Here is a 17,463-nt window from a genome sequence, read left to right as displayed (position 1 = left end):
AAGTCAGGTGAATGTACAATACTGGTGGAATGGTTAAGAGAGAAGAGTTAACCATGGGATAACTCTGATATCTTGCATTGGATGTACATACCATTAGGCAAAAAGGGAATTAGAAGTTGTAATTTTTAAATGGTTATATAGATAAAGTCAAATGACTGTTCAAGCCTACAAAAACAATTTCAAATTAAGGTGAACAGAGCTGCTTTGTCTTAGGAGTAGCAAAAAAAAAAAAAAAAATTCTAGATATAGATTAGCGTTTGGCATAATGAAGTAGGTATAGCATTTCCCTCTTCTTTTTTCCAAAAGGTCAAATTATGCCATCAATAATAATGGGTTAAAAATAGGCCAGGCATGGTGGCTCATGCCTGTAATCCCAGCACTATGGGAGGCTGAGGCAGGTAGACCACTTAAGGTTAGGAGTTGGAGACCAGCCTGGCCAACATGGCAAAACCCCGTCTCTACTACAAAAATTAGCTGGGTGTGGGGGCATGCACTACGTAATCTTGCTACTAGGGAGGCTGAGGCAGGAAAATCGCTTGAACCCAGGAGGTGAAAGTTGCAATGAATCAAGATTGCACCACTGCATTCCAGCCTGGGCAACAGAGCAAGACTGTTTAAAAAATAATAATAATACTCCTTGTTTCCTCTTCAGAAGTTAAAATGTGTATATATAAAGATTCATCATTATGTGCTAGGTATTACGCTAATATTTTATATGCATCATCTCATTTAATTCTCTCAAAAACCCCATGAGTCTGGTATTATCCCCATTTGTAATTTGCTACAGAAATAACTTCAACTCTTTTTTGAAGGGTTTTTTTTTTTTTTTTTTTTTTTTTTTTTTTAAGCTCTCCTGGTAACTCACAGAACATATTTTTTTTACAAAGATTTTTCCCCTCTTTAATGTTCATAATATCACAAAGCACCTACTTTTCTTTCCTTATCTCCCTTTATTAAAATCTGCTAACCCTTGTTCCTTTTATTCCAGATATATGGATTAGTTTCTACTCCTTAGCCCAATTCTTAATAACATTTAGTATGGTGTAGATAAGCACCTTCCCCTGACCTACAATATAATCATTTCTTTTTTAGGACTGGACAGCCATGTCTATGCTGTTGGTACTATTTACCTAGGAACTGTCTAAAAGACTTTTTGCCTTTGTTTTTTTCGGTGGCAAAAGAAAATTTTTTTCACCTAGAAACTGGGAGCTCTTAAAAGGCAGGGAAGGGAAACTGAAATATTCTATTTAATTTTTTACACTTAGTGCCTTATAGACAGGCAGAATCAGCAGAATGTAAGGGGTACCATATTCAGGAAGATCTGACTGTAAATCCTGGCTGTACGATTTGGGCAATTAACTTATCCTGTCTGAGTTTTCTTTTTTTTTTTTTCATCTGTAACAACTACCTCACAGGGTTGTTGTGGGGATTAAATGAGATAATGCATGAATCCCTACTACAATGTGGCAAGCAATGTGTAAGTGCTCAATAAATTGTGCCTATTATTATTGGTATTATAAATGTTTGTTAGATGACATGAAAGCCATTTGACACACATGACTATGAAGGTTTATTATAAATTAAAAAAAAAAAAAAAAAAAAAAAAGTCCCTTGCAGGAAAACCGTGTAGTTCTTCCAGTAGAAGCATGGCACTGTCTCCAGAGTAAAACTTTCTCTGAGTTCTCTTTCAAAAGAAATGGAGAAACAGCAATGATAGCAGCTCAAATTTTAGAAGTCTGTAATTTAAGTTACATAAATTCTTTGCTGGCCTCTGAGTCATTATCCACTATTTAGTCAGTATCTCTGAAAACAACTTGTAACTCTTCAATGCCACAAAGGTAAATTTTAAGACATTTGTTATAGAAGATGAAGTAAAGAGCTCAAAGGAGAGCCTTTTTCTTTATGAGCCTTTCTGACAGGGTACAGACTAGGTGAGTCCAGGGCTTCTCAGCCTTGGCACCCCTGGCAGTTTGGGCTGGATAATCTTTTGTTGTGGGTACTGTCCTCTACAGTGAAGGATGTTTAGTGGCATTCTTAGCCTCTAACCAGATACCAGTAACAACCCCCTTAACCCCCAACTTGTAAAGGCCCAAAAATGTCTCCAGACAGTAAATGACAAATTTTGCCCCTGGTTGAGAACCACTACACTAAAGAAAGCATAACCTTTGAACCAATTCTGATGACTACTGCTTCTGGACAACTGGCTGGGTATGCTGATCCTTAATAGTCAAGTGGCAAAGCAGTAAGTTGGGACTATAGATATTCCTTATAGAATGGGGTGAAAGATGGGCACATGCAAAATGACAAACACAGACATCTTAGAAAACAGGAAGGGAAACAAAGCACAAAGACACAGTCGAATAGAGAAATCAATGAATCTAAGACATCAAATAGAGAAGTTAATGGGTCTGACCAGCTATTGGGAAGCTCAGGATGCCAACTTACAGTTAGTGAGCAGTGTACTAAAAGTACTGCTTGTAAAGAAAACAGCTGAGCAGGTCAGAGGGCACCAACCTTGGAAGGTAGGAGATTGTGGTGCCACCACTGTCACTGGTTTGGTCATCGGAGCAGATGAGAAGGGGTCCTCAGGTGTGCTGAAGGCATTGGTGATCTGTGAGCACAGGGAGCTGATGCTCTCTGCCTCCCCTTCTACCTCTGGCACTGCAAGGCAAACAGAAAATGGCTCCAGACAGAAAAACTGAATAATCCTGAAATTTAGTAGTGAGACGCAAGCTGGCATTTTATACTGTATCTCGTTTATGGAAGAAAAGGCTCAATTAACTGTCTGGTGGGGCTACAAAAGCAGCTTCAAAACACTGACCAAAATTTCATTGGGTTTTCAGATGGGAAAGTATAAAATGTCAACAATTAATGTACTAAGGTACATCTTCCTCCCTTACAAATCCCCAAATCACTTCATTTCCTCTTTTTTTTTTTTTTTGAGACAGAGTCTTGCTCTGTCGCCCAGGCTGGAGTGCAGTGGCACCATCTCAGCTCACCGCAACCAACCTCCGCCTCCCGGGTTCTAGTGATTCTTGTGCCTCAGCCTCTCGAGTAGCTGGGACTACAGGTGTCAGCCACCACACCTGGGTAATTTTTTGTATTTTTAGTAGAGACAGGGTTTCACCATGTGGGCCAGGATGGTCTTGATCTCCTGACTTCGTGATCCACCTGCCCCAGCCTCCCAAAATGCTGGGATTACAGGCATGAGCCACTGCGCCCAGCTATCTCCTCTTCTTATAACACTATTGGGAATCTATCCTTTTTGTGCCAAGATGTCCAGCTAGCCAGGTCTTTCTAGAAGACATCTGCAGCCTATATGCCTTCTAACGTGTTCTCAAGGCTGTTATCTGAATTAGGTTCTGGAGCCTTTAGTACTTCTGTCAGAAAAATGGGTTAAAAAGTCTGGGGCACTAGTGGATGCTTACTGTTTTTCTCTGTAACAAACTATGACAATGTCATCAATTTCATTTTTCTTCAAAATCTTCAGTACTGAGCATACGATCTATGATAACATGAAAAAGTAGGCAGAGGTATAGGACTCTAGGGCCTTTATTCTTAATATTGACTCTAGGATACTTTTGTATCAGTGAGGAAGCTAATTATGTGAGCTAAAGATCTGTTTGCTCATCTGTAAAGAGAATAATAGTTTTTATTTCCTGTCTGCCCCAGAGGGAGACTTAAATGAGGTACCTCAATAGAGAGCTGAAAAGACCCTCTGTAATCATCTAGTCCAATTATTCTTTAGGCCTAGTTTCATCTGTCAGATGAACTTAACTCTCTGTACTTATATACCATCAGCAGGAACGGCCTATTGAGACAGAGTTTCCTCATATTCTATTATAGCAATGACTTGACATGTCTCAGAGGGAGGTAAAATAGAGCCCAACAAAAGCACTGACCAGATCTAATACTTTAGCTACAGATTTTATGAGGATAGACCTATAGGGGCTGGCATAGCTATACAGAGGCCACACAAAGGCCTGTGGGATGGTTCTGAAAGGTAATGAATATTTGTGAACAAGTCCACTGTCTGTGATGAACAACAGATCTTACATGTACACGAGAGACCTGTCTAGAGTTTCCTCCCTATGGAGCCAACCAGCCAGAAGGACAATGAGCACATATCCATTTCTTCTGCTGATAATGCTGTGTGTATCTAAGGCCTCTTTAATTAATTCCCTGCTGGGTCCCAAATGGCAGAATAAGAACGGAAACTTGAGATCCTTGATGTTTGGAAGCAGGTTGGCTGAGAGGTAGTGACTTACATTGGGACAAACCACAAATCTTGCAGCTTAGGCTAGGAATTCCACATGGTTCTGCTGCCTGTTTGCTGAAGAGAAATTACTATTTCACATCCTCCTCCATGGACCTTAGTTTTCCCGCAATGGGAAATGACAAAAGATACAACCATCAACCAACCTCAGGGAAAGCGGAATGGCTAGTTTAATGGGATTAGTGTCTCCATGGGAAGTGATGATAATGCTTCAGTGCTACAGTACCCTGAGCACTGAGTCAGGCAGATGCTACATTACCTGCGTTTTTAATGGGGAAATCAGTCTTCCTCTGCATAGTGGAAGGCAACTCATTGATGCGTAGGGATAGTTGGCGTTTAAAGGGTGACATCTTCTGGCTAAGAGCAGGAAATCCTCGGAAAGAGCCTTGGCGAGCAAGCTGTTCAATTGGAGCATGCCGGCGTGGGATGGCATGAGGATTGTTCATCTCCAGAGAGGCTGTGGCATCCGAAGTAGGAGAGGTGGGAGAGGATGGGGATGGGGCAGTGTTGCCAGGGGCCACTGATGAACCAGCGACTATCTTATCTGTTTCAGCTCAAGAAAATAAAGAGAACAAAGACCTTAGCAATGTTTTCAAATAAATTGAGTTTACAGAGCCGACAAATTCGAAAGCCCTCTATGTCCTTTTACCCATTTTCTTCCCAATGTCCCTTAAAAGATAAGTTAGAAGTAGGGTTCAGATCTGTTTTTCAGACAGATAAACGGCTTAGTAACCTACTACATGTCACACACCATATCTATTAAGACACAGACGTTAGATCTTTTATTCTCATTCAGTGATTTATAAAGTAAGACTGTGAACAAGATCTTAAAAACCCAGTTCCTATGAATTCCTAATATGTGGTCTTTTAAAGAATGATGATTCATGATTTTCAATGTTTATCTGTTAGGGGAGGAGAACTTTGGGAACTGCAGCGTAAGAAAGGTCTAAAGAAGTGTAAGTTTAACCATATATCTTTGATTAGGTGTCAAAGAATGTCATAGAAAGCAGTCTTATTTATTTATTTTTTGAGATGGAGTTTCACTCTTTTTGCCCAGGCTGGAGTGCAATGGCGCAATCTTGGCTCATTGCAATCTCTGCCTTCCAGGTTCAAGTGATTCTCCTGCCTCAGACTCCCAAGTAGCTGAGATTATAGGCATGTGCCACCAGGGCCAGCTAATTTTGTATTTTTTTTTTTTTTTTTGAGACGGAGTTTCGCTCTTGTTACCCAGGCTGGAGTGCAATGGCTCGATCTCGGCTCACCGCACCCTCTGCCTCCTGGGTTCAGGCAATTCTCCTGCCTCAGCCTCCTGAGTAGCTGGGATTACAGGCACGCACCACCATGCCCAGCTAATTTTTTGTATTTTTAGTAGAGACGGGGTTTCACCATGTTGACCAGGATGGTCTCGATCTCTTGACCTCGTGACCCACCTGCCTCGGCCTCCCAAAGTGCTGGGATTACAGGCGTGAGCCACCGCGCCTGGCTAATTTTGTATTTTTAACAGACACGAGGTTTCACCATGTTGGCTAGGCTGGTCATGAAATCCCGATCTCAGATGATCCGCCTGCCTCAGCCTCCCAAAGTACTGGGATTACAGGCATAAGCAACCATGCTTGGCTTAAAGCAGTCTTTAAATCAAACATTTGTGGTTCACTTGAATAAAAGTATGCAGTAGTAAAATTTTGAATTGGATTAAATTTGATTAAATATAAGACTGTAGGTACCACTAAATTTGATTAAATATAAGACTGTAGGTACCACTTGAGCCCCATTCTGATTGTGACAAATATCTACCACTGACTCACTGTCACAGTCCTTTGTAGATCTTGGGACTCAATCTCTTTGCAGTTGCTATGCATAACAATGAATATTACTTAGTGGTATTAAAGAACATGCTTAATTAGTGAAGACTCTGAAGATCACTAAAGTATATTAAATAACAGCTATATAGGTTAAATTTTCTAGTACAGATAGCATGATTCCCCTCCTTTGGCTTCCTGGTGCAAATATTTACAAGAAATGGAAAAAAAATCATAATCAATAATTTCATTTCAAATAAAAATATGTGTGCTTTTTTACTGGGGGGGCATTAAGAATTGGAGCTATTTGGGTCAGTATTAGATCAATTATGCTATCCAAAAGGGCTGGTTTAAGGCCGGGTACAGTGGCTCACACCTGTAATCCCAGCACTCTGGGAGGCCAAGGCAGGCGGATCACCTGAGGTCAGAAGTTTGAGACCAGCGTGGCCAATGTGGCAAAAGCCCATCTCTACTAAAAATACAAACATTAGCCGGGTGTGGTGGCATGCACCTGTAATCCCAGCTACTCAAGAGGTTGAGGCAGGAGAATCGCTTGAGCTTGGGAAGTGGAGGGTGCAGTGAGCCAAGTTTGTGAGCCAAGATTATGCCACTGCACTCCAGCTTGGCAACAGAACTAGAATCTGTCTCAAAAAAAAAAAAAACCAAACCAAACCAAAATACCAAAGAAAATGGGTGGTACAGAACTAAAAGGATAGAGTAAAAAAATTATCAAATATATATATATATATAGCATATTATATAATAAATAGATATTTAATATATTTGTAATATTTAAATATATACATATAATTTTTTTCAAAGAGACACGGTTTTGCTGTTACCCAGGCTGGAGGAGTGCAGTGGCATGATTACAGCTCACTGTAACCTTGTAGTCCTGGGCTCTAGCAACCTGCTAGCCTCAGCTTCCCAAGCAGCTAGGATTACAGGAGTGAACCACCAAATGTGGGTAATTAAAACAAAGTTTTTTTTTTAAAAAATATATTTTTTTGAGAGCCTCTACTTATAGGCAATTTTTTTTTTTTTTTTTTTAGGGACAGGGTCTATGTTGCCTAGTCTGGCAAACTAGACTAAAAACTAATTCTTTTACTCTATCCTTTTAGTTCTATACCACCCATTTTCTTTGGTATTTTGGTTTGGTTTGGTTTATTTTTTTGGAGACAGATTCTAGTTCTGTTGCCAAGCTGGAGTGCAGTGGCACAATCTTGGCTCACAAACTTGGCTCACTGCACCCTCCACTTCCCGGGTTCAAGCGATTCTCCTGCCTCAACCTCTTGAGTAGCTGGGATTATAGGTGCATGCCACCACACCCGGCTAATGTTTGTATTTTTAGTAGAGACGGGCTTTTGCCACATTGGCCAGGCTGGTCTCAACAGTCTCACAAACTCCTGGCCTCAAGTGATCCTCCCTAAGCCTTCTAAAGTGTTGGGATTACAGGTGTGATCCCTGGCCTCAAAATTATATTAATGTCTGTTAGTTAACCTGAATTGTTTGTGCTTTTCTTGTTGGTTTTAACCCCAGTTGTATACAAGAATGCAAAAATATTTTCAAGCCCTATCATTTAGTTCTAAAATATACCCAACCCACATTTATAGACTGCTGACTAACTTGAATGTTTGCACAAGCATTTCTGCTATGATGCCATGTGTACCTAAATAAAACTCACAATCTACAAAATCACATACTAAATTAACAGGGCTATGGGAAAAAGAGTTATAGGCTTATCTGTCGAAATCTATAGACTTTTGAGACTAGAAAGCACTAAAAAACAGCAATAATCTAATACAAACAGTACTACTGTTAAATTGTTCTGCTAGCATCATAGTCTGTGAATCCTTTGCAGCCTGAAGCCCTGGGACCTGTGCTGCTTTCCTTCCTAAGATGCAAGTACTTGATTCATTTGCTTCTCATAGAGATCAGACGCATCAGAATTAAAAATGTATTTCAGGATGGCAGGAAGGGTCTAAGAGATGTCTCTGCAACTTCTTCAACTGCATTCTGATTCCTCAGATAGCTTACTATAATGGAGTAAATTAAACATTGTTGAAGCCCTTAAACCAGCCATTCTAAAGGAAGCAGTTTTTAAGATTTTCAGCTTTGTTATTAAGGTCTTATATAGCTAAGGGTTCTCTTTGATTATGAGAAAAGTTATCCCTGATAGCTTCAAAATAATACCTTGTTGGGAAAAACTGCATTCCATAAATAGACACTGTAGAACAGATTGTACCTTTCTTGGCATCTTGCATTTGTTTCATGATCTCCTCTCTTTCTGCTTGTTCAGTGGCTGTTGTAACACGGAACGATCCTTCTCTTGTAAAAGTGGTCCGACTAGCATCAAAAGTAGCAGTCACTCCACATTCCTTCTCCCGCTTCTGCTTGCGCTCTAAACAGGCTGCAAAAGCGCAGCCTACTGCATGGCTCAACCTTTCACCCTGTAGACAGCAGAAGGTTTTAAAAGCTTTTTCAGAATTACAGTACTAACAATTACATACAAATAAGTCCCCCCCTTCCTTTTTTTTTTTTTTTTTTTTAAGACGGAGTTTCACTCTTGTTACCCAGGCTGGAGTGCAACGGCGCGATCTTGGCTCACCGCAACCTCCACCTCCTGGGCTCAGGCAATTCTCCTGCCTCAACCTCCTGAGTAGCTGGGATTATAGGCACGCGCCACCATGCCCAGCTAATGTTTTGTATTTTTAGTAGAGACGGGGTTTCACCGTGTTGACCAGGATGGTCTTGATCTCTTGACCTCGTGATCCACCCGCCTCGGCCTCCCACAGTGCTGGGATTACAGGCTTGAGCCACCGTGCCCGGCTCCCTTTTTTTTTTTTTTGAAACTGAGTCTTGTTCTGCTCCCTAGGCTGGAGTGCAGTGGTACTATCTCTGCTCACTGCAACCTCCACCTCTGGGCTCAAATGATTCTCATGCCTCAGCATCCTGAGTAGCTGGGACTACAGACATGCACTGCCACACCTGGTTAATTTTTATATTCTTAGTAGACATGGGGTTTTGCCATGTTGGCCAGGCTGGTCTCCAACTCCTGGCCTCAAGTGGTCTGCCCGTTTTAGCCTCCCAAAGTGCTAGGATTACAGGCATAAGCCACCACACTCAGCCCAAATAAGTCTGTTATGAAGGCAAGATGTTGCAAATTCCAGCTTAAATTTTAAAAAATATATTAGTATGCCAAATTAATTTAAATGAATACATTTTCTTAGGTAGTGCTTATGATAGTTCAGTTCACTGTTCAAGCCTTGGGTAAAGTGATAACCAGCAACCTGTGCTTTTGCAAGCAGCCATGGAGAACTCCAAACTCCTTATTCTGGCTCTGCCACGTCAGCCCTGGCTAACAGCTGAGAAGACTCAATGCAAGGTTTCAAGCCTAGACATGCAAACTTCTAGTTGCCCTTTGGGGAAGTAGTGGGAATATTTACCAGCCATTTCTAAGAAACAACTGGAAAGGCAAGGCAAATTTCAGGAGCTTAAATACACTGTTAATATGTCTAGGGGAAAAAAGGTACAAACTTAAAACTTCTCATAAACAAACACAATTCCAGTAATTAAAAAGGAATGAGGCAGGGCATGGTGGCTCACACCTGTAATCTCAGCACTTTGGGAGGCCAAGGTGGGAGGATCGCTTGAGCCTAGGAGTTTGAGACCAGCCTGGATAACACAGTGAGACCCTGCCTCTACAAAAATATAGAAGAAAATTAGGCCAGGCACGGTGGCTCATTCCTGTAATCCCAGCACTTTGGGAGGCCAAGGTGGGTGGATCATGAGGTCAGGAGTTTGAGATCAGACTGGCCAACAGGGTGAAACTCTGTCTCTACTAAAAATACAAAAATTAGCCGGGTGTGGTGGCGGGCACCTGTAATCCCAGCTACTCGGGGAGACTGAGACAGGAGAATCGCTTGAACCCGGGAGGTAGAGGTTGCAGTGAGCTGAGATTAGGCCATTGTACTCCAGCCTGGGCGACAAGAGCAAAACTCTGTCTCAAAAGTAAAATGAAACAAAATAAATAAAATAAAATATGTTGGGTGTGGTGGTGGTGTGTGCCTGTGGTCCTACTTGGGAGGTGGGAGGATCGCTTAAGCCTGGGAAGTCAAGGCTGTAGTGAGTTGTAATTGTGCCATCCAAAAAAACAACAACAAAACAAAACAAAACACCGCAACTAACAATGAGACAAAAGCTTTGCTTTCTGTCTCCCCTTTCTGAATCCCCCCTCTAAGCAACCCTCCACATTTATGGCCTTCAGTGGTTTTAGGTTTTCCCCCATACTCTTCCTATCTTTCTCTAGCTCTCTCTCTAATTCCCAACTCTACCTCCCAGCCACACACAGGCAAAAGTGAAAGCATGTTTTCATCTACACTCTCTACTTATAAAAGAATTAAGCGGATAAAACTGATTTGTGTGTGGGAGGAATGGGGATGTATATAAACAAAACACTGCTTTATAGATACAATGGATTACAGAGTCAATTTAACAAATTCAATGGATTATTTTTAGCAGGGTTATCTGTATTTTAAACCATTCTGCTAATTGTGGGATTAAAAAGCTAGAAATGGTATAATAATTGCTGGCATTATTCACAGTGAAAAGAGATATTTGGGAACAGGAAGTCTTTTGTGGTGTTCTCAAAATCACACCACGTAGGCAGTTGCTTCTACATATGGTTCTGAACAAGTCGTTTCACTGGATTTTGTCTGACAGTATTAGTGATAAGGACAAGTAATATTTAAAATGCTTATATCCCTAAGATTTTACTATGTTTGAGTACTTTATTAAAACTTTTAAACTTTTTAAAAAACTTTTGACCACTTAAAGACTGACAGATTTACTCTATGAATCCACATGAATTTCCATCTAACTTCCTAGTAGGATGATATTAGGCCAGATGTTAAACATGAAACAGGAGTACTGAAAGATTCTTAGAATGTGTGTGCATCTGAACACAGCTCTACTATAAGGACAGAGCTACAGGTCAAGGAAGATTATTCTTTCTCCTAGGCCTAGGGCAGAAGTTGTTGAAGACTGACCTCATCGCCAACCAACAGCGTCATCTGGGAACTTGTAACTGCAAATTCTTAAGCCCCAACCCCAAATTCACTGAATGAAAAACGCTGGATGAAGGGCCCAGCAATCTATGTTTTAAAACAAATCTACCAGGTGATTTTGATACACAACTAAGAGATTCAAATAGCCTGCTGGGCCATGATTTGAAAATAAAATGGTTTTTAAACTAGTATCTGGAAAGTGATAGCAAAATATATCATTTGTGGGTTTGCTTAGGGTCTGAGAAACAGGAAAAAAGCATAGTTTAATTACTTCAACAGATTTTCAAAGCACCTGTGTCAAACCAAGGAAGAACAGCTTAAGCAATATTAGCTAAAATTTTTGGAGCAGTTAATGTGGGCCAGACCCTATGTTAACTGTGCTTATAATCATTATCCAATTTAGTATTCACAACAGTTTTCTCAGTTTATAGAACCGTATACCAAGACAGAGAATGTTTAGTAACTTGCCCCAAATCCCACAGCTAGTAAGAACTGGAATCAGGACTAAAACCCATATCTGACTCAGAGCCTGAGCTCTTACTTAGCATTTGTTTACACCAATGTTTCAGCTTTAAACAATTTTGGTCAATTTTTAGAGCATGGCCACTACTTTTCTTCCAGATTAAACTTGTAGATTGACCTGTAGCCTTCATAAATGGCTATATTGCCTATTCTGTCTGAATCCTTGCTGTACATACAGTTTGTGTATCTTTTTTCTGAAATGCTTGGGACCAGAAGTGTTTCTGATTTTAGATTTTTTCAGATTTGGGAATATTTGCATTATAAAGTTGACAAACCAAATCCGAAAATCCAAAATCCAAAATGCTCCAATGAGTATTTCTGCTGAGTGTCATGTTGGTGCTCAAAAAGTTTAGAATTTTGGACAATTTCAGATTTTCAGATTTGAAATGCTCAATTTAGAGTAAAATCATTGTCATATAAAAGAGATTTGTCTTTCATATTAGAATTTGGGATAATTTACATAAAGAATGAAAGTATTCTCTATTTTAAAACAAAACTTTTAACGTACAACAATTTCTAGCATTGCTCATTCTACCATAACTTATTTCTGTTTAGTTATTATTATTATTTTTTGAGATGGAGTCTTGCTTCATTACCCAGGCTATGCAGTGATGTGATCTTGGCTCCCTGTCACCTCTGCCTCCTGGGTTCAAGCAATTCTCATGCCTCAGCCTCCTGAGTAGCTGGGATTACAGGCGCCTGCCGTCACACCCAGGTAATTTTTGTATTTTTAGTAAAGACAGGGTTTTACCATGTTGGTTAGGCTGATCTTGAACTCCCAGCCTCAAGTGATCTACCCGTCTTGGCCTCCTAAAGTGCTGGGATTACAGGCGTGAGCCACCGTGCCTGGCCTATTTCTTTTTCCGTTTTTTTTTGAGATGGAGTCTTATTCTGTCGTCCAAGCTGGAGTGCAATAGCTCAATCTTGGCTCACTGCAACCTCTGCCTCCCTGTTCAAGTGATTGTCCTGCATCAATCTCCCAAGTAGCTAGGATTATAGGCATGTGCCACCACACCTGGCTAATTTTTCCATTTTTAGTAGAGACAGGGTTTCACCATGTTGGCAGACTGGTCTTGAACTCTTGACCTCAGGTGATCCACCCACCTTGGCCTCCCAAAGTGCTGGGATTACAGGTGTGAGCCACCATGCCTGGCCAGTATTTCTGTTTTTTTTTTTTCTTTTTTTTTTTTTTTTGAGATAGAGTCTTGCTCTGTTGCCCAGGCTGGAGTCAGTGGTGCGATCTCAGCTCACTGCAACCTCCGCCTCCCAGGCTCAAACGATTCTCCTGCCTCAGCCTTCCTGAGTAGCTGGGAATACAGGCACATGCCACTACACCAGCTAATTTTTTTGTATTTTAGTAGAGATGAGATTTTAACACATTGGCTAGGCTGGTCTTGAGCCACGGTGCCTGGCTAGTATTTCTGTTTTTATAATAGTTGAAAGTATACTCCAACTCGGTTGTTTTTTTTTCTTTTTTCTTTTTTTTTGCAGACAGGGTCTTACTCTGTCACCCAGGCCAGAGTCTAACGGCACAATAACCCGATGTAGCCTCCAACACCTAGACTCAAGTGATCCACTCGCTTCAGCCTCGCAAGTAGCTAGGACTACATGCATGCGCCGCCACGTCTAGCTAACTTTTTTCTTTAACTTTGTAAAGATGAGGTTTTTCCATGTAACCCAGGTTGGTTTCCAACTCATGGTCTTAAGTGATCCTCCCACCTTGGCCAAAGTGCTGTGATTATTGGAGTGATCCATCAGGCCCAGCTAAGTTTCTTCATTTGTAGTAGTCTCTTTGCAAATACATTTTTTTATTTTTAGACAGAGTCTTACTCTGTCACCCAGGCTGGAGTGCAGTGCAATCTTGGCTAACTGCAACCTCCACCTCCCGTGTTCAAGCAATTCTTCTGCCTCAGCCTCCCGAGTAGCTGGAACTATAGGCGCAGATCATTGTTTGTATTTTTAGTAGAGACAGGGTTTCACCATATTGGCCAGGCTGGTTGGCCTCAAACTCCTGACTTCATGATCCACTCGCCTGGGCTTCCCAAAGTGCTTGGCTTACAGGCTTGAGCCAGTGTGCCCGGCCCACAAATACATTTTTAATACCATATCCATATGTGTCAGCAAACAAATACATTTAAGAGCCCTGAAAATACTTCCAATAATTAAAAGTTTCAAATAAAGTTTAGCAACCACTATCACCAGACCATTTTTACCTTCTTTTAATGATCTTGGATCATTTTGTTCTGTGAGTTGCAATTCACAGGGTTACACCACGAGTGTGAACTATTTGAATAAGAGGAGCCAAATGTAGGCTAGTTTAGGTACTTCCAAGAACAGCTGTAGCAGCATGTACTTGTTAAAAATGTAGTGGAAACCTCCTGGATGAGCAAACCCAGAAAGAGCCCAGCTAACTGAGAATACTCATGATGAAATAAGTATTTGTTGGACTCACTGTGTCCTTGACAGCCATGAAGCAGTGACAGATCCAGCGACGAGTGGTGCCATCACGACATATGTAAGAAAAGGCTCTATCAAAGTTCCTATCTGGGGCACAGAAAGAAACTTTCTCTATCGTCTGGTCAACTATGAGGTCCTAGAAAATAGAACACACAAAGAGAAGACTTAAAAGGTTATTCAAGCTTCTCAGAACACAGGATGTTCATTTCATGATGCAGAATCCATACATCTGATACAACTAGGCTACAGAATAGCTAGATCTGTGTCCAGCGGTTTAAATACTAAGAATTGGACTTAGTAGACATCCTAAGAGGCACTTTGCCCAGATATCTCCCTCATCTACATGTTCTAAAGCATATGCTTGTTGATTCTAGTTTTACATCTCTTTCATGGTAGATTCCACGTTTGACAATATATATAAATCAGTATCTTTAATCCTTTTGGTTTATTTCCAAATATAAGCAAATACATATAATAGTCACATTTATGCTACCTTCGTTTCACAATTAACATTATACACACATATACACACAGTTCTGCGCCTTGCTTTTTTTCATTATATATACCCCATCCAGTGAATTACTATATTTTTGAGATGTGGAATTTCCATTTGTTTCTTTTCCTTTTCTATCCCTTTTTTTTTTTTTTTTTTTGAGATAGAGTCTTTATCTATCACCCAGGCTGGAGAGCAGTGGCATGATCTTGGCTCACTGCAACCTCCGCCCCTGGGTTCAAGCAATTCTCCTGCCTCAGCCTCATGAGTAGCTGGAACTACAGATGTGGGCCACCATACCTGGCTAATTTTTGTTTTTTTAGTAGAGATGGGGTTTCACTGTGTTAGCCAGGATGGTCTCAATCTCCTGACCTCGTGATCTGCCCGCCTCAGCCTTCCAAAGTGCTGGGATTACAGCTATGAGCCACCACGCCTGCCCATTTGTTTCTTTTTCATAGTTTCTATTCTCTGCCAAGATTTCTATCTCTTCATTCAATATGAACATATTTCCTTTTTGTCACTGAGTATGGTTATAATGGCTGCTATACACTATTTTCATTTCTGTTAAGGTAGCACCCTACTTCAATGTATCATTTTCTGTACTAGTTGTGGTGATGCTATAAACACAAAACAATATAATAACTCAAATACAAGAGATGTTTATTTCTTGGTCAAATAATGAAGGTGGGTATTTAAAATCCTTGTCTGCTAATTCCAACATCTAAGTCATGCTGAAGTTGGGTCTTGATTGATTGTTATTTTGTTGAGAGTAAGTCAGACTGGTCTGTTTTGTTGTATGCTGAGTAGTTTGCATTATAGACATTGTGAATGTTGTATGTGGAGAGTCTGGATCCCATTACATTCCTCGGAAGTGTTATCTTTTTCGTTTTATCAGGTACCTAATTTGATTATACTCTAATAGAAAACTCTATCTTTTGGACAGCCTCTCAAACATCAGGGTGTTTTTGTTCTTTTTTTGAGAATTTCTTGCTCTGTCATCCAGGCTGGAGTGCAGTGGTGCTATCGGTATTCACTGTAACCTTACCTCCTGGGCTCAAGCGATCCTCCCACCTCAGCCTCCCAAGTAGCTAGGACTATAGGTGCATGTCACCATACCTAATCAAATATCAGTTTTTATATCCTTACCTGGGCTATTTGGAGTCTGCCTTGCATCTGCATGGCTAAAGTGTCAGAGATTTGGACAGAATTTATGAACAGAATTTGGAACTACTCCTTTGTGGCTCACTTATTTCCGGGATTCTCTTTTTACTTTCTTTTTTTGAGACAGAGTCTTGCTCTGTCACCCAGACTGCTGGAGTGCAATGGCTCAATCTCAGCTTACTGCAACCTCTGCCTCTCAAGATTTAAGCATTTCTCGTGCCTTGGCCTCCAGAGTAGCTGGGACCACAGTCACGCACTACCACGCCCAGCTAATTTTTTGTATTTTTAGTAGAGATGGGGTTTCACCATGTTGGCCAGGCTGGTCTTGAACTCTTGGCCTCAAGTGATCCACCCACCTCAGCTTCCCAAAGTGCTGGGATTACAAGCATGAGCCACCAAGCCCGGCCTTTCTTTTTACTTTCTAGTAGCTATTGTTGCCTCAAATTCTTTTGCACTTTGGGAGGACGAGGCAGGTGAATCACTTGAGGTCACGAGTTCGAGACCAGCCTGGCCAACATGGTAAAACTCTCTCTCTACTAATAATACAAAAATTCACCATGTGTGGTGGCGGGTACCTGTAATCCCAGCTACTTGGGAGGCTGAGACAGAAGAATCACTTGAACCTGGGAGGCAGAGGTTGCAGTGAACTGAGATCACACCATTGTACTCTAGCCTGGGTGACAGAGCCAGACTCTGTCTATTAAAAAAAAACAAACAAAAAAAACACCTCTGTCTTCTGGTTTTTAAGACCAGAAAGACTAAATGTTTCCCACTGAAGTTTGAGCTACCCTATATGGTACAGACTAGGGCCTTTCCTAGTCTAGAAGTTGTGAAATGGGAAATCAATCAATACAATTTCCTTCTTCTAAGTGTCAGCTTCTCTCTAGTTGTTTGCTAGAGGGTCGGTCCAACAGAAGCTCTATGTAGTTATTGCTGTAAGTGAAACACACTGAAGATTCATTTTGAAACTTGTTATTAATTTTTTTCTTTGTAACATAAATTTCATTTCCATTCATATTTCCATCTACCAATTCAATTACATGTCCATTGCAATTCATTTATCCCTTTTTCTACGGAACTATCTAAGCGTTACTATACTCAATTAGGAACACTAGGCCGAGTGCAGTGGCTCACACCTGTAATCCCGGCACTTTGGGAGGTTGAGGTGGGAGGAGTGCTTGAGCCCAGGGGTTTGAGACCAGCCTGGGCAACATAGTGAGACCCTATCTCTAAAAAAAAAAAATTAGCTGGGCCGTGGTGGTATGTACCTGCAGTCCCACCTACTTGGGAGGCTGAGTCTCAGGATCCCTTAACCCTAGGAGACTGAGGCTGCGGTGATCTATGATTGTGCCACTGTACTCCAGCCTAGGTGACAGTGTAAGACATGACACTGTCTTAAAAAAAAAAAAAAAAAAGAGGCCGGGCGCGGTGGCTCAAGCCTGTAATCCCAGCACTGTGGGAGGCCGAGGCAGGTGGATCACGAGGTCAAGAGATCGAGACCATCTTGGTCAACATGGTGAAACCCCGTCTCTACTAAAACTACAAAAAATTAGCTGGGCATGGTGGCGTGTGCCTGTAATCCCAGCTACTCAGGAGGCTGAGGCAGGAGAATTGCCTGAACCCAGGAGGCGGAGGTTGCGGTGAGCCGAGATCGTGCCATTGCACTCCAGCCTGGGTAACAAGAGCAAA

The 17,463-nt window shown here is 41.2% G+C and overlaps 1 protein-coding gene and 1 long non-coding RNA gene across 10 annotated transcripts in view; one reads left to right on the top strand and one right to left on the bottom strand.

Annotated features, from left to right (window-relative positions):
• NUMB (NUMB endocytic adaptor protein) overlaps positions 1-17,463 on the bottom strand; it is a 108,029-nt gene that overhangs the window by 3,960 nt on the left and 86,606 nt on the right. For 6 of the 9 annotated variants that reach the window (XM_032287932.1, XM_032287933.1, XM_032287935.1 and 3 more), the window contains 4 exons: positions 14,116-14,256; positions 8,321-8,525; positions 4,536-4,829; positions 2,515-2,661 (listed from right to left, as the gene is read on the bottom strand). In XM_032287932.1, the coding sequence (XP_032143823.1) occupies positions 2,515-2,661; positions 4,536-4,829; positions 8,321-8,525; positions 14,116-14,256 (787 nt within the window). The remainder of the gene's footprint in view (positions 1-2,514; positions 2,662-4,535; positions 4,830-8,320; positions 8,526-14,115; positions 14,257-17,463) is intronic. The other 3 variants (XM_032287934.1, XM_032287936.1, XM_032287938.1) reach the window with 1 other exon arrangement.
• Positions 15,562-17,463, top strand: part of LOC116558048 — a 27,038-nt gene continuing 25,136 nt past the window's right edge. Inside the window, exon 1 of the long non-coding RNA XR_004271800.1 lies at positions 15,562-15,572. This is a non-coding gene — a long non-coding RNA (uncharacterized LOC116558048). The remainder of the gene's footprint in view (positions 15,573-17,463) is intronic.

Source organism: Sapajus apella, unplaced genomic scaffold (genome assembly GCF_009761245.1).
Source record: "Sapajus apella isolate SASKATOON/1434 unplaced genomic scaffold, GSC_monkey_1.0 scaffold20, whole genome shotgun sequence".
NCBI lineage: Eukaryota > Metazoa > Chordata > Mammalia > Primates > Cebidae > Sapajus > Sapajus apella.
The sequence above is the reverse complement of the archived record's forward strand: the minus strand, read 5'-3'. Positions and strand labels throughout refer to the sequence as shown.